This window comes from Hyperoodon ampullatus, assembly GCF_949752795.1.
Source record: "Hyperoodon ampullatus genome assembly, chromosome: 4".
Classification (NCBI taxonomy): Eukaryota; Metazoa; Chordata; class Mammalia; order Artiodactyla; family Ziphiidae; genus Hyperoodon; species Hyperoodon ampullatus.
The window spans coordinates 99,414,880-99,432,657 of NC_136917.1; the positions used below are offsets into that span (position 1 = coordinate 99,414,880).

Consider the following 17,778-nt stretch of genomic DNA (forward strand, 5'->3'; position numbering starts at 1 on the left):
TTCTGTTGTCAGAGCCAAGGACTCACTTCAACTGTCTTTCACCAAAGGAGGTGAGAAGGTGATGGGGGGTCAGATAGAGCTCCAAGAGCACAGAGCCCAGAGCAGCCTGCCCTCTGTTCCCAGCTGCTCCGGGCCTTCAGCAGTGGGAGTTCACGGATCTTTACTCTCCTGCCCAGCTGTTTATCATACTCTGCTTTGGTCAGTTGATCTGTCTATATGTCCTACTACAAAGTTCTACTCTACCCTCTACTATATAGTAGAGGGTAGAGTAGAACTTTGTAGTAGGACATATATATATATATATATATATACATACACTCCCCATACTTAATTATAATTATAGCAGCTGTTTTCCGATTTGGGGTTATCTGTGGGCCATAATGGCCTCTCCAGTCTGTCTATTATTACCCTTTGGCTTTAGCAGGTACTTTCAACTTCTTCTTCTCTCTGAACTTGGTCCAAACAACCTTTGCCTAATAACAGTTTTACTGACTAACAACTTATCGCTGACCAGCCTATTCATCATCTGCCTCTAGTTCAGGTACTCAGCTCTGGAATAATCATCTGTGAACAAGGGGCAAGGAAGTTAAGTTTACATAGACTCAAGCATAAGCTGTCCTTTCAGATGGGGCTGTGGATTAGACAGGCACTATGACCAGCATATTTAGTGGGGGATGCTCATTGGTCACCATAGATTTTCCTCATTTTGTGTGGTTTCAGTTTTTGAAGTCATTTACTCAGTTGACCTCTAACTAATTATAATGTTCCCTTGACAAGTGAATCCTTGAGCTTCATTGAACTTTGAATATCCCAGTGACTTTTGAGTTCTGTTTTTTGAAAATTGAGTTTTAAAAACCTTTTATTTCCACTTGATGGCAGTTTCATTGTGCAAATATTTCTAATGTCATAGAAACTAGGAGAGATGACTAAGTAGCGCTGAACAAGATTCATCACAGCAGAGCTGCAAAGAAATAAAGGCTTTATTTGGGGTCTTAGAATTGTAATTTGGGAGACACAGATTTGAGTAGGAGTCAAAAATGTGTTCCAAGGAGAAGAGAAAAGGCAGGGTTTTATAAAGGCAAACTTTAGGTTTGCAAAAATTGCAAAGGTTGCAAAAGTTGTTTCAAAAGAATTATGATTGGTTGCTGGCAAACTGAAGTTATTCTTATGTATACATATTTGGTTGCTAAAGGCTATCACTAGAGAAAGGTGGAAGTCTGGTACTGTGACAAGTTGCAGGTTTTCTTGCAGTGTCCTTAGAATATTTGTGGTTTGGCCCAGTTCAAAAGTTTATGGTTCTACACAGTGAGGACGTGCACAACCCTGCTTCCTTGATGGCCTCGAGGCTCCATTTTAAATAGCTCTCTTAGCAATACCGACTCCATTTTGAAGTCCCTTTTTCCACAGTAGAAAGTGGTAATAAATAAGTAGAAATCTTTAAGGATACCTCTTGATATCCCTAACGAGGTTGTTAAATTTTAAAAGTTAAAAATATCAAAGGTTTCATGAAGTTTTCCACTTTCATGGAGTGGATTTTGTTGATAGACTTAGAGCTGCACTGAGTGTGGCCTGAGCATGTGAAACAACCAGTCTACCATCCACTGGGCACGGCAATACTAGGAACACCCAAGAAAACCTCCTCGAATGCAGACTTAGTTCTCCTTTTCTGTACACTGCTACAATAGCTACTTCCTATTGATAATAAGTGTCAACCACCCCAGGTAACCCAGTAACCCCATTTTTCCTGTAATGAAAATCTTAAAGAGGTCAGGCCAACCTTGAATTCATCAGCACCATTATATCTTCTGGTGGAAGCTTTCTTCACTTAGGTAAAAAAGCCCGCTAAGCAGCTGAACTCAAAGTCACAGGGACCATCATATTGATTCCCATAGATATACCCCAGGTGTTTCATGATATAAATTTTTAAAGTCTGGAAATTCTTTGTGTATAAACTTTCTCAAAGATGTGCTTTTATAATTGGCACAATGGGTCAAGCTAGTGTGCGTATTGAAATCATCTGAGGATTTATTAGAAAAAAATACTAATACCTGGGTCCCACCCCCAAAGACCTCAAGGTTGAGGACCGCTAGGCTGTATAAAATGAGGGAAAGTAGGATTCGGTATGAGGAAATTTGACATCACATGCATGGTAACTGTTCTAGTTCAAGCAAGCCAGGAACATTAGAAGAAGTGTTTCTGTAAAAATGGTGGCTTATTGGAGTAGAAGATGTGGGTGCTCTGGTCATTATAATCCTTCTGAATGCTTCCTTTCACATTCTCATGGTCCCTCTCTTCCACAGTCTTCTTCTGACTTTCCTACAAGTGACCTGATAAGGCTGCAAATTTCACTTATGTTATAATTTTCAGTTTCAAATATTGCATCCGCTTTTTGGCTTCAGCAGTCCAAAAACTTAATTGAGCATTGTCATAGAAACATCCCTAAACCTCTAACTGTGCCTAGAACTCCGAATTTAAAAATTTGAGCTTCTTTCTTTTACATTCCCACAAAAAGTATACAGGGATTCCCTTGTCTCTCTGTCCTCACCAGCATTTGTTATTTTTTATTTTTTTCATAGCAACCATTCTAACAGGCATGGTTTTGGTTTTCAGTTCCCTGATGATTAGTGATGTTGAACACCTTTTCATGTTCCTATTGGCCATTCATATATCTTCTTTGGAGAAATGTCTATTCAGGTTCTTTGCCCATTTTTTAATCAGTTTGTTGAATTGTATGAGTTCCTTATATTTTACGTATTAACCCCTTACCAGGTAGGTAGATGGTTTACAAATATTTTCTCTCATTCCATAGGTTGTCTTTTCATTTTGTTGATTGTTTCCTTTGCTAGGCAGAATCTTTTTAATTTGATGTAGTCCCACTTGTCTATTCCTGCTTTTATTGCCTGTACTTTTGGTGTCATATCCAAAAATTTATTACCAAAACCACTGTCAAGGAGCATTTTCCTGTTTTCTTCTTGAAGATTTACAACTTCAGGTCTTGCATTTAAATCCTTAATCCATTTTGAATTGATTTTTATATATGATGTAAAATAGGGTTTAATTTCATTCTTCTGTATGTGGATATACATATTTACCAATACCATTTATTAAAGATGCTGTCCTTTCCCTACTTTATATTCTTGATGCCCTTATAGAAGATTAGTTGACTGTATTTGTGTTGATTTATTTCTGGGCTTTTTATTCTGTTCCGTTGATCTATTTGTCTGTTTTTATGCCAGTATCATACTGCTTCAATCACTATAGCTTTGTAGTATAGTTTGAAATCAGAAAGTGTGATGCCTCCAGCTCTGTTTTTCTTAAGATTGCTTTGGCTATTCAGGGTCTTTTTTGGTTCTATGTGATTCAACAATCCCACTCCAAGGTACTTATACAAAGGAATTTAAACAGGATCTCAGATACCTGCACTCCCATGTTTATTGCAGTATTATTCACAATATCCAAGATATGAAAACAACGTAAATGTCCATTGGCAGATGAATGGATAAAGAAAATTTGGTATATACATACAATGGAATATTTTTCAACCTTAAGAGAGAAGGAAAATCTGCCATTTGCAACAACATGAATGGACCTGGAGACCATTATGCCAAGTGAAATAAGCCAGTCACAGAAAGACAAATGCTGTATGATTTCACTTACATATAGAATCTAAAATAGTAAAACTCATAGAAGCAGGGAGTAGAATGGTGGTTTCCAGGGGCTGTGAGGAGAGGAGAAAAATGGGGAGTAATTGTCAAAGCGTACAAAATTTCAGTTATGCAGGATGAATATGTTCTGAGATCCACTATATAGCATAGTGCCTATAGCTAACAATACTGTATTGCATACTTAAAATTTTCTAAGAGGTTAAGTATTCTCACCACATATGCGTGCGTGCGCACACACACACGCAAATGATAATAATATAAAGGGCATGGGAAGAAACTTTGGAAGGGGTTGGATGCATTTGTGGCCTTGACGGTGTTGATGGTTTCACAGGTGTATACTTATTCCCAAACTCATGGAGTTGTATAAATTACGTACGTGCAGCTTTTTACATATCAATCATACCTCAATAAAGTAGTTAAAAAAATAGTAGCACCCATCTAAATGTGGGACATGGCAGTTTAGCGAGGGAAAGAGTATTTGAATTTACTATAATAGTCACTAAATAAATGTTAAATCTGAGAAAACATAAAAAATATTTTAAATGACAAAGTTTGTTTTAGAGCTGTGTGAGTGCCTGGTACTTCAGACACATCTTTCCTAATACATCCTTACATTTGAGAGCTTAATAAACATTTGAAAAAGATACTTTATACACATAAAAATTATATTTCTAGTATCCCTCCATAATCCAATTTTCTTCTTGGAACCATTTCACTGAGCCTGAGGGGAGATGTATCTCTAGATCTGTTTAAGTTCTTGACTTTCTTTTTTGCTAGAGTTGGGGGTATCCTTGGAGGTTGACACAGGGGTGGCCTGGAACTTGCTCCTCCTCTCTTTTCTGCTCTCTGTTGCTGACATTACCGATCTCCCAGGAGCTCAGCTCAAACTTCTGTGTGACTCATCCATCCCTTTCCCATATCCCCTACATCTTGTCAGTTGACAATTCAGTTGATTGACTCTCCTCAATGTCTCAAATTCATCTTTTATTTCCATTTCCGCTGACCAGATCAGGCCCTTGTGACTTAAACTGGACTGTCGTAAAACCTTTTAAATAATTCCTGTATCCACAGGATTTCTCTACTCTCATCCATCCTACAGAGATAAAAGGCCAAGTTTCCTCCTTTCTGAAATCTAATCACTTAGTCCAGAACAGGAAACATGAAAGGTAGGCGATAAGTGTTTGTTAAATGAGTCCTGGCTATACTGCTTCTCTCTTCAAGAGCCCGTGATGGTTTCCTGTTGCCCACAGGTTGAAACTCTTCTCAGGCTGGCATGACTAAATATCAGTCTTCCTTTCCACCTATTTCTCACACAATCCAATGACACACCCTCTTGTGACTACTCACCGTTGGGTTTGTGTTGATTTTCTCATCCTCCCTTCTTCCAAATCTTTACTTGTCAAAGTCCTACTCCTGTTTTCAGACTGCTCTATTGTCATCTCTGTGAAGCCACCTCTGATTCCTTTCCCACAATAATTGGTCTTCTTTCATGAATGACTTAATAACTCCATTATATCACAGTCTGTCTTTAAGGATAGCTCTTGAGTGGACAGGGTTTCATTTTAAGTGCAATTTTGCTCAATTGTTAATGTCTGCCTAAAGCACTGTATTGAGAAGTTTTTTTTGATAGAAGGTGCCAAAACAGATTAGATGCCATACACGGGCACAGGAGAGGAGAGAGAAAAAAGTGCCCATGGAGTAGCCAACTTTGTTATAGATCCCCATGTGTGTGTCTACTCAGCTAGACACACATGCCCGTAAAGACATTTTCTACTCATAGTCTCCATCACATTTTGTGTTCAATTGGATGCGTAAACACCCTATTCCCTGTTGTTAAAAGTTTACAATCTAAACTGGCAAATATGACATTTTGAGATATAATGTGATAATGGACAAGAAATATATAAAGTACTAATTAAATGGTCCTTGAAGGCTGGATAGGAATACATAGAGAACAAGATGGGGAAGGTGCTGTACGTCCAAAAGAAATGAAATCAGTTTCTTGGAGAGCTATCTGCACTCCCACATTTATTACAGCATTATTCACAATAGCCAAGATATGGAAATAACCTAAATGCCTGTCATAGAGGAATGGATAAAGAAAATGTGATCTATAAATACACACACACACACACACACACACACACACACACATATACACAGAATGGAATATTATTCAGGCTTTAAAAAGCCAACAAATGTAAGTCCAGTGAAGTCATCTCTTAACTAGGTGTTGAATTCTCAAACAGCAAAAGTGGAAAATCTGGTATAATTAAAATTACCTTTGGAAATTCCTTAATTTGCTCATGTAGTTTACATTTTAAAATGTTAAACCGGATGCTCTGTAAATTATTCGCTCTAAACTTCAAGAAGCACTGAATAGAGCAGTGAAAGCTACAAAAAAATAAATATATCTGAGCATTCAAACTTTTCTGCCTTTAAGGTACCTGTCAAAACACTAGAAGAGGATGCAAGGTCAGCAGAAAATTTCTACTTTCCTATAGATTTTATTCCATTTTTTAGAAAGTAATAAATCTACATTTAATATTTGTTAGTGGATTTGTTTATTTTGAAACAATGTGTGTCTATATATCTATATCTATATCTATATCTATATCTATATCTATATCTATATCTATATCTATATCTATAATAGAGTCTCAAGAAAGGCTTAGAATATACTAGGAGCTTAACAAATGTTTGCTGGATTTTAATTTAAATCTTGCTTATTAGTTAAACCCAAATACAAACTGTTCTTTGAAAAAGCATTCAGAAAACATCAGTTGGCTTCCTCTTTCCAAGTGGGAATCATCTGTGTGGTCCAGTGAAGAGCTATCACTCTCTTACCATTTATGCTAGTTTCAAGACACCTTACCATAGTGCTGGAAATGTGTTTTGAAGAAAGATAATGTTTTTGCCCATGAAACTTGAAAATTAGTAACATCCTGTGCTGACTAGGATATGGGAAATAGACACTTGTGCACTTTCAATAGGAGTGTGAACTACTTAAAACTTTTTGGAAAAATTCATCCTGTAAGAGAAATAAAAGCACAAGTTCTTTTGCAGTGGCAAATACTGAAACCAACTCATATGTTCATCATTAGGAAAATAATTGAAGAAATTATGGCAATCCCAACACTGTGGAAAATCATGTACCTCAAAAAAAATAGATCTATGTGTATTGATTAGAAAAGTGCCCATGATATTTTTCTTAAGTTAAATAAATTGTGAAATAATAAGCAAAATGTAATGCTTTGCTCAAACGAAAACTGGCAACTCAACCACAGAAAAATTAACCTGTATGTATGTGTATTTGTATAAGACGTTCAAAATGTAGAAGGATATACCCTAAATTGTCAAAATTGGTAATCCCAAGGAGGTGGGGCAGTTGGCTGTTTGAGGAAAGTGAAAGAAAATCATTTTACCTTTTACTCTTCTGTTGTTTGAAGGCCTGACCCAAATTCTTGGTTAAAGGAATTAAAAGAAAAGAAAGAAAAAAAGGAATTAAAAGAAAAAGACAACCAGGAGATGTAATGTGGAAATGAAGTGGATGGGATTTGGCAACTATTTGGATGTGGGAAGAGGGAAATGCTTGTAGATTTCTAGCCTGAGTGGCTGGGGGAATGGTGCTATCATTCATAGAAACAGGGATATCATGAAAAAAAGTGAATTCTTTTTTATTGCTACCAGAGGAGAAATGATAAGTTTAGGTTATCAGTCAAAGTTGTGCTGCTTCTTATTTTAAATGATAATTGCTCCCATAGGAAATCTCTTCATCTTGGTCTGGAAACATTAAAAAAAACTGCTTTCTAGCTGTATTTCATGTAAACTATAGAATTAAAGAGCTGGAATGGTATCTACTGTTTTACCTTATCCATGCATATTATTCCAAAACAAAAATATATTTCTTTTTGAATTGGAAAAAAAACTATAAGGATTTAAAATCACCTCAAACATGTGAAGAAAAGTAAGTTTTCCTGCTGTATTCAATGTAGCAGAAAGTATAAAATATGACCTGTAAAATTTTTACTCTATGTTTCTCTTATGTTGTTGTAATAATAGTTATTCCTCTTGCTAGTGCATTTATAACTCAATGCCTAGTATATTGTCACTAAAGATATTCTATAGAGGTAGGCTTGCAAAGATTTTTAGTTCTAGAAATAGCTTATGCACCTTTAGTCCATAGAAAGCAGCATTAGGAATTTAGCCCTACTGAGAATTTATTTCTTGCAAGTACTATCAAAATGCTGGTTGAATTTATTTCTGTGTAATTGCATCATATTTTATGTTGGGACTAAAATAGACATGTGTAATCCATCAGTATGAGCCCCTTTGCATGGATAAATGAATCAACAAAGTCACCTGAATAAATCATTTTACTTTTCAACTCAGTTACCCATACCTTTATTCTCCATTCATCACTGATTGTGTTTTTACTTCAGACACTATTTCTTTGTTAGTCTTTCTTAGTTGAATTATGTGGGACTTTCCATGGGAAATGTTTTTCATATTTTATGTGTTATTCTAATCTGAGTTAAAACATGAGTTCCTATAACTACTGTGTCTTTGAGTCTAAAGAATTTCATGAATTTCGAAACCTTCAGAGAACTGGGTGATTATGATGCTGTGTGAATTCATAAAATGATTTATTATATTGACTAATTCTTGGAGTTTGCATTTAGCTACACATGGTCCCCCATTGGAGGAAATAAAATAGAGATAATAAATTTAATATTTTGTATATTTTTTTTGGTTTTCAGAAAATAAATACTGCTGGAACCAGTAATACAGATGTCCCCTTGGCTGATCCCGGAATGTACCAATTGGACATTACATTAAGAAGGGGTCAGAGTTTAGCTGCCCGAGATCGAGGAGGTAAGAACATAAGAAAAATGTCACCTGGAAGCTTATTCTCTGTGTTTTTGACAAACTTTGTTTTCCTTGTGGTTGCTTAAGTTTAAAAAAAGTCAACTATAATATCAGTTTTAGAAGTTTCGGTTCAATGATGTGGCTCGAAATATCATCTGACTCCTGTGACCGTAGAGGAAGAGGTTATGATGCAAGTTTGAAAACTCTGAATTGTCCCAACCCAGACAGCAAGGTCCCTACCAAACTGCTGACAAATTAGACTCTACATTATATATAATTAGTGACATAATCAGTTAAGTAGATGAAGCACATTTTTGAAGCCATATCAGAATTCACCTTTTCACAGACCTGAAATTCTTTTTGCTGCATAGATTTGCTCCACTGAATCCCCTGAAACTGCAGAATCTTGGACTAACATCTCACCAAAAATTTGGAGATTCCCAGCAAGTGATTTTCTGAGGCTTGGTTGGACCTGGCAGTAATCTCATGGTGGATTAAACAGGTCTCTGTAGTCCATGATGAAGGAAAAGACAAGGCAAATACTGTTTAGTTCCTGGATTCCATATCACAAGGCAATCTCCTGATGAACTTACCTGGGGTACGTTAATTATTCCTTGAACCCTGGTTAGGGGCAGGGCAAAAGATAGACCCGAACCAGACCGTATAGCATCTTTCGCATGTTTCGAAATAACACCGCTTCGGGATGTGGAGATCTGAGGGCCTACATTCCTAAAGGAAGCTGAATTTGGGTGTAATTCCTCCCACTAAGGAGGAGAGCCCCTGAGCTCATTGTCAGATGACCTGCAGAGTGCTCCTGGCATCACAGGATCTTGTTTTTCTCCTCCCACTTTTTTTGACATCCATACTTAGGCAGTGAAAGGAACCAAATAAGACCATAATTTGTCATTTTTATCTCCTGTCTCTACAAAAATAAACTAGAGAAAATGAGTAACATAACAGTGGGTTTTGTAAGATTAGAGATGATACAAATAATAGATTTAATGTTTAAGTACAAACTAGTAAATATCAGAATATTCTTAATGAATGAAGGTATGATTAGAAATGTTAGGATTTAAACACGGGGAATTTTCAAAATTAACCATCGGGTTTAGTAGCTGAGGACAAATGTTTATGGAATGGAACTGCTGGTCTCAAAAGAAGTTACAATTAGCTTGGAGGACAAAAATAATGCTATTAACATAGTATTATTTCACTGTATTTATAAAACATTTTTTAGTCTTCAGAGCTATCTTAATTACATTACATTACAACATTTGATCTAAAACAGAATTGAACCAGGCATCAGGAGATCAAAATTTTAGTCCTAGATACGTCCTCCTAACAATATTAAATACATATGCACACAATTATTTATTGCAGAATTTTTTGTAGTTATAAAATGCCCATAAATGGAAGAGGTGGTTAAATAAGCCATGGTACACCCACGTGATGAAATAATATGCAACTGTAAAATAAATAAGGAAAATCTTTAGGAATTGATATGGAAAGTGTTACAGGATATATTATTAAGTGAAAAAGCAAGGTGCAAAGGGTATCAACATTATGAAATGTTTTAGGTAAGAAAGAAGGGAGTATAAGGGATTATGCATTATCTGTTCATTTCTCCAAAAAGAAATATCAGAAGTAAAATTCAGAAATGAATGAGATCGATAACATAACACAATATCGGTAAGAACAGGTGTCCAGAATATGGGATAGGAATGGGGTAAAAGGGGTAAGGAGGAAGTCCTATATGCATTGTTGACAAGAATGTCAACAATATACTTGTCACTATACAAGTAAACTTTCTTGTATAGTTCTAACTCTTTAACCATGGCAATATTACAGAAAGAAATGAATGAGTGAATGGATGGATGGATAGATAGATAGATAGATAGGTTCCTGAATCCTGTTGATATCTATAACCACACCTCAGGGGAATGGGAATAAAACAACTAGTCTAAGTGATTAAGTAAAACCGTATTTGGGTTATACACTATAAAACTCAAGACAAAAAGAACAATATATAAATAATGTACTTCAGAGAATGATTTTCAATTCTGAAACTACTTACTGCATATGCTAGGAATGAGCAACTAAGTAAGTATATTGTAGACAAGAAGAGTCAGATTTCTTACTGCTGGAGAAAGAGACCAAAGACATGGAATGGGGGAAAGCTAGAATGCACCTTGTGGTGTTAGAAAGGTATCGGTATGAACTGATGGTTTCTAATATATATACAGATAGATAGCAATTAAGATGGATAGAGATGTGTGTGTGATCTCTCTGCTGAGAGGGCCTAGAAGTCATCACAAAGGTGTAATGACAAAGTAGAAATCCACATATTTTTGGCTCAGATCTTGGTTTCTAAATACAATTCCTCCAATAAAAGTAAGCAGGGCTCCTGGAGAAATGGTTGATTGCAGATCTGGGGCAGGGACAGTACAAGATGAGGCTGGAACATTTTGCAGTGCCAGAAAATAAGGAAATACTGAAAAATTGATGTCAGAATGTCAAAATGAAATAGGAGCCAACTTAAAGGAGCTCCTAAAGATCAAAACTGGGACGATTTCAGCAACAAAATAAATAGTGGTAATAATGGATTATAGCCCATAGAATAATATAAATATCTATGATTTCATACTGGTAAACACATAATTAAATAAATAAATAGGTGTGAGGTAAGGTAAAGCTTTTCCTTATGGTAGAATTCTAATGAACAAATGTAGACAGGAAAGTAGAAATCACCTTTTAACAAACACCACCATAATAATTATTACAGGGAAAAACCATCAATTGAGGCTAAAACTATATGTGCAAAATTATGATGAGAAACAGGATATTTGCATCATTTCAAAGTATTTCCCCACAAGATACATATAAATTACAAAGGGGAAAAAAAGTAACTTTACAGTAGAGAAACTTGGAAGACATCCTTTTAACCAAGTGCAAAGTTAACATCAGCAGTAACGAAACAGACAGATGTAATGACCCTGCTGATATGATGTGCTGAGAAAGGGACATCCTGTGTGACATTCTTGTCAACAATGCATAAAGTCAATGTCATCATGAGAAAACATCAGGCAAACTCTGGCAACATATGATGCCAGTTACCTGAGCTAAGTAGCATCTGCCCTCTAGGCAGTGCATGCACAGTCTTTTTCCACCATTCCGTGCCTCCACAATTGTGAGTCTGGATGGCATTGTGTATGCACCACTGTCTTTCTTGTAGGAGCAATTTATTCTCTCCAGATGCCTCTGCCCAAAATAGGAATTTTTTAAAGATAAAATGAGAGGGTCGTGTTCTTAAGAAAAATGGGAGAGAAAATATTACTTTGTAGAAGTGAAGAATATCCCAAAGTGTTTAAAATACAAACTCTAATCCAGCTTCCCTATCTGACTCACTTGCCTGGCATTTATGAAGTTTTTAGTTGGTAGATATGAGAGGAGATATATAAACAGAGGAAACAACCTGAGTTAAGTTTGGGATTGATTAATATTTATCATAACGTGAGTTAAGTTTGGGATTGATTAAAATTTATCATAGACCCACCTGTAAATAACAGATGGTGTTAAGCATATGATTGGATAGATAGCATTGGTTCCCTTCAGATTTGTGAACTTTATATATCTACAGATATAGATATATAGATATATAATTTTGAGGGCCTGAATGGGGATTATGGTGTGGAACTGGAGAAGGAAAGGAAAATGAGAGGGATGGTTTGGAGAATGTCCAGTAGCATCTGAGATCGATTGGATGAGGGGGGCTCAAAAACCTATTGAGATTTTAAGGCTGCTGATGACTAGGAGCCATGTGGACTTTGGAAAAAGGTGCATGTAAGCAAAAATATTTGTGTAACTATTAGAATTAGCAGAAGTTACACTCTCTTGTCATTTATTACATTGATACCCTCAGCTACTCCCCAGCAAAACCAAAATGCCTATGCCTTCCATGTCCCATCTCACCCTTGCACAAAATAATGGAAGGGAAAACTCATTTCCACCATCCCCACCATCGCCAGAAGATTGTTTGAACTTTGCATCTTCAGAATCTTTATATGTAATAGGCACTGAGGTGGGCTCAACAGGCAAAACTGGCCGTCATTCTTCCACTTTTATAGCCTGTTTTACAGAACAACCAGGTAGCTTTTTGGAATGCTACTGCCTTTATCAAAGTTTTATTATACCTGCTTTAAGCAGCCTGATGGACTAGAAAGTACATGACTTTCTAGGGAGTCTGACCACATAATTTCAAAGCCAATCTCAACATTATATTAGCTGTGTGACTTTGAGTGAGCTGTGCAGTCTCTCTGCTGCAATTGTAAATAATTTGCAAATAAATTGCAATTTTTATTTGCAATTGCAAATAAAAAATGCACAATGCCTAGTTAAATTTGAATTTCAGATAACCCATTATCTTTTCATATAAATACATCTCATGAATCTAATCCCCAGTATAATGAATATAGATAATAATATTATACTGTAATTATGTAATGTGGTAAATATCACTACATTGGCAAACATATTACAGTATATAAGTACATCAAAGTAACATGCTGTACACCTTAAACTTACACAATGTTACATGTCAAATTTATTCAATAAAAAATAAATAATATAAATACATACATACCTCTCATGTGCTAGTTGGAGTACTCCTATACTAAAAAATTATTTGTTGTTTATCTGAAGTTCCAATTTAACTGAGTTCCTTGTTTTATCTGGCAGCCCTTTGACAACTGTCATATGTAGCTCTCTTTTAAACTGCCATTTTTATTTTAATTGGGTTGGGCTTTTCAGGACTATATTATCATCTGCCACGTTTTGAAAGTCATGTCTTGACAAGATTATTTGTATTGTTAGAAAAAAAAGAGCAATCCGTGTAGGTATGTCTGGTGACAGCAATTCCCTACAACTTAATTCCTTGAAATTTGTATCGTGGAGGAAGTATTAATTTCCTAGGGTTGCCTTAACATATTACCACAAACCTGGAGGCTTAAAACAACAGAAATTTATTATCTCAGTTCTGGAGTCCAAGAGTCAGAAAAGTCAAGTTGTGGTAGGCAACACTCCTTCCAAAAGCTCTTGGGAAGAATTCTTCCTCGCCTCTTCCAGCTTCTGGTGACTCCAGGAATTCCTTGGCTTGCGGCAGCATCACTCCAGTCTTTGCTTCCATCTTCCCCCTCTGTGTCTCCAAGCCTCAAATCTCCTTCTTCTTTCTCTCATAAGGACAGCAGTCATTGGATTTAGGGCCTGCCTTAAGTCCAGTATGATCTCATCTCAAGATTCTTAAATTAATTTTATCTGCAAAAAGACTATTTCTAAATAAGGTTACATTCACAGGTACCAGGGGTTAGGACTTGTAATGTATATATACATTATATATAATGTATATATATGTACATTATATATATTATATAATGTATATCTACTATACCTCATACATACTTATATGCTTCTACAGAACATATACGTTCTGTTGTGTTTTTCCTGTCCTATTTTCATAGATGAAAAAAAATCACTCATTGACACCCAAAGATTTCCTTGCTTCCTGTTAATATAACTACAGCCATACAATTACTAAATCTTGAGAATGAACTTCTATCTTGAGATTTTGTAAATGACTCCAAGATTACACATTTTTCATAGAAAGATTTTTATACTAGTCTTAACACTTCATTTATTTTGGGGCAGAAGCAAAAGGTCTGGTGGCTCTTCTCCAAAGAGGTGCCATCCTTTACCAAGTGTAAATCCAGAACTCCTTAAGACATAGAGCAAGTACTATACAAATTTTCTGAAGAAACTCTGAAGATGATGTTTCCACATATGAAATGCAGTCATATCACACATAACAAAGTTAGGTTCACTTTTTTTTTTTTTTTTGCGGTATGTGGGCCTCTCACTGTTGTGGCCTCTCCCGTTGCGGAGCACAGGCTCCGGACGCACAGGCCCAGCGGCCATGGCTCATGGGCCCAGCCGCTCCGCGGCATGTGGGATCTTCCCAGACCGGGGCACGAACCCGTTTCCCCTGCATCGGCAGGCGGACTCTCAACCACTGCGCCACCAGGGAAGCCCCTAGGTTCACTTTTAAACATGCTATCTCTTCTGCTATTATGGTTACAAATTTGCTTTGCTTAATTATATTTAGGTTGGAAGAGGGACCAATTTTTATTTAACCTTTACAAAAAAAATACATTGCCATGAAAAGTAAAAAGGCCCAGGAAAGGCACTGTGTATAATACCTGACACTGTTCTCAGGAGTTGATAGACAAGGCCAATCAATATGTATCATATTTTCTTCAGAATCTGCATTGACTTTGGCAATGGTGGGGTTTTTTTTAAATATGATTTGATTATTTATAGATGAATTTGATTTAAAATAAATATAATTTAATTCAGCCTCTGTTAATAAAGGATGATTTTAAGCTTAACTCATTTTAAAAGTGCATCTCTGAGTTCCATTTATTAGAGACATCATCCTTAAATTCACTTGAGGTTATTAGCTTGCTTTCATAGTTTTCCATATTTAGATTTCTTAAAGGATATGCTCCTTCTTGGTGTAAGGATAAAGGAAATTTTATGTGTTCATGGGTTTCAGTGCATTGTGCCTATAGGGAGAAATATTCTCAGGAATTTAGTTACACATTCTCTGAACTTAGATCATATAAAGTATACAAAATTACCCTTTCCATAAATTTTGAAAGGTCAATTGGCACAGTTGTACCAAAAATGTAAACCCGTTCCTAACTGGTAAACTGTTTAATATAGTCAAACCTATATAAGGTTATGTATGGCCCATTAATTAAGATTATTTTAAGAGAGAGCCTTCATTCCAATTAGTACTAAATTAGTCTTCTAAGTTTGGGGTTAGAGAGAAAGTAAAAAGGTCTATGGGGCTTTATTAGTGCTTATCATAAAATAAACCATTAAAAATAATAGCAACAATATTCTAAAGCAAATAACTACAATTAGATATGTCTCTTTGCTTTTACAAGGTGCTATTTATTTATCTGCCGATCTTGGGTTCACAGTCTACTTTCACAAAGTCATCTGTCTTTGGACCAAAGTAGTCCTGGAAATCCTGACTTTCAAGTCCACTGGCTCAGTTGGTCAGGTATTTACTCTTGGTGGCAATCTCAGCTTACATTTGGAAACCTCAGCCATGGGTTTATTCTTAGCAGCCTCAACAATCTTCTCCACCAACTTCTGAGACTTACTTTCTAATTTTAATGAAAGACACAATGCCTGATCTTTAGCTTACAGTGGGAACCTTTAGGCAAGCAGGAGGGGAAAAAAGAGGCCACGCATTGGTGGTAGATGGAATGCTTCTGGTTAATTTATTACAGAAACCAATCATACCAGAATGAAAGAGTAGAATCTCCTATTGGAAGTGATCACATAAGCATCGGGCAATGGGGTCATCAGGTGATGATTACCCTGAGGGGAAAAATATGTTAGGGACAATGAAGACATTGGCAAGTCTTCAAAACCTTGCAATCAATACTATATAGCATGCACCAAAAGCATCTCCAATTGATAAAAAGTGTTTTAAAACTACAAATAAAATTCTTCCCAGAAGTAAATTTATTGACAGCCATTGCGTCATCCCTTGTGCATAGGTATGAACATGCTTCCACTCCCAGACCCCAATGGGGCCTGTAATTGCATATCAAAAAGTAATACTTTATTGATATAAAACTGACCTTGGGTAGACTGAGCTTTTCTTTTTGTTTTGAAAACTTTCCCCTATCCCCAAAAAGAATATTCCATGCCCATTTTGACCCCCTAGATTCAAGTAAACATTAGACCCACAAGACTATCCACAAGACAATCCAAAGCCACACTTGACACCTCTTCAGGAGGATATAGGGCGGGAACCACAGTTCAGCAGCAAGACAACCTCAGCTATCCCTTGCTGCAGCCCATGCAGCAGCCCCTGCAGCCATCCGGGAGATATCTTCCTTAGCTACCAGGTAACACAGTGCAGATGGAAAAAGACAAGATCACATTGAACAGGTGTGGGAGCCTCTATGGTGTAAAAGCCTCCTTTCTCACAGGAGCTAGTATCTCTTGTAACTACTTCATAGTTTCCAGGGACATGCCCAGTTACAAGAATCATTACATTCAGGAAGCCCAAAGATATGGCTTCCTAACAGGTGTTTCTACTTCTCCCAGTCTAGATGAAATTTACCAACCAGGGCATCACTTTTACCTTGTGTTGCTTAACAACATAGTTGACATACTATCTATTCAGGGTTATAAGGGAAATACAGAGTTAACCAAAGGTCCTATTCTCATGAAGAAGAAGGAAATGGTTTCCTCATACTGGGGCAAGCATTGAGAGCATTAAGAAAATACAGGGCATTCCAGTTGTGCCTAATTGTATCATTCGGCCCCTCCTTGCTCAAGTGCCACAGGAAGGGTTTCAAGGTGAGGTGATTTCAAGCCTTTGGTGCTACCTAGCAGCTGTTGAAGAAGCATCAGAGTTGGTTTGGATGTAGAATACCCTGTCAGATGTGTTAGTCCAAATTCAGGGGCTGACCTTGGAGAAGAGCAAAATCAAAGAGAATTTTCAGACAAACACACAAATGCTCAAGGATGAGAAATAGCTACAACCTTGTCTGTGTTATTAGTCAAAGTAACAACACTTTATAGCAACCATAACAAAGGAAAAACAACAAACAGTTTAGTGATTTTAGGTTGTGTAGACATAACAGACCCTTATTATTATTTCTGTTTGCTTATTTTTTGTAAATAAATGACCATGGTCATAAAATACACAACATCACAGTAAAAGCAGGCTCTTCTGAAAGTATGTATTCAGTTTGGGCAAGGCAAAACCTTTCTTCTATGCAGAAAGCAATAAATTTTTTATTACCTTGTATTGAGAACAGTCTCAGTACTCAATGACCATTTTTCTTTCTAAGCTACCAGTTCTCTGTTATACATAAACTTCTTTTAAAAAATGATTTTATTTACAATTTTTTCATCTTAAACTTATTGGGGTATAATTTACATAGAGGAAAACTTACAGTTTGATGAGTTTGACAGAAAAATACAGTCATAACTACCATCAAAATCAAAATATAGAACATTTCTCATCGCCTTACAAAGTTCCCTCATGATCCTTTATGTCTAATTCTCTCCTTACACTCCTAGCCCCTGGCAACAACTGATATGATATCTGTAAAAATCATTTTAAATTACCTCAATATGTATATATTTTAAATATGGGCAG

General features: G+C 36.3%; 1 protein-coding gene across 16 annotated transcripts in view; it reads left to right on the forward strand.

Moving 5' to 3' along the window:
* MCTP1 (multiple C2 and transmembrane domain containing 1) overlaps window positions 1–17,778 on the forward strand; it is a gene marked incomplete at both ends in the record, with an annotated part of 539,514 nt that overhangs the window by 230,897 nt on the left and 290,839 nt on the right. For all 16 annotated transcript variants that reach the window (XM_079702735.1, XM_079702743.1, XM_079702744.1 and 13 more), the window contains one exon: window positions 8,426–8,540. In XM_079702735.1, the coding sequence (XP_079558861.1) occupies window positions 8,426–8,540 (115 nt within the window). The remainder of the gene's footprint in view (window positions 1–8,425; window positions 8,541–17,778) is intronic.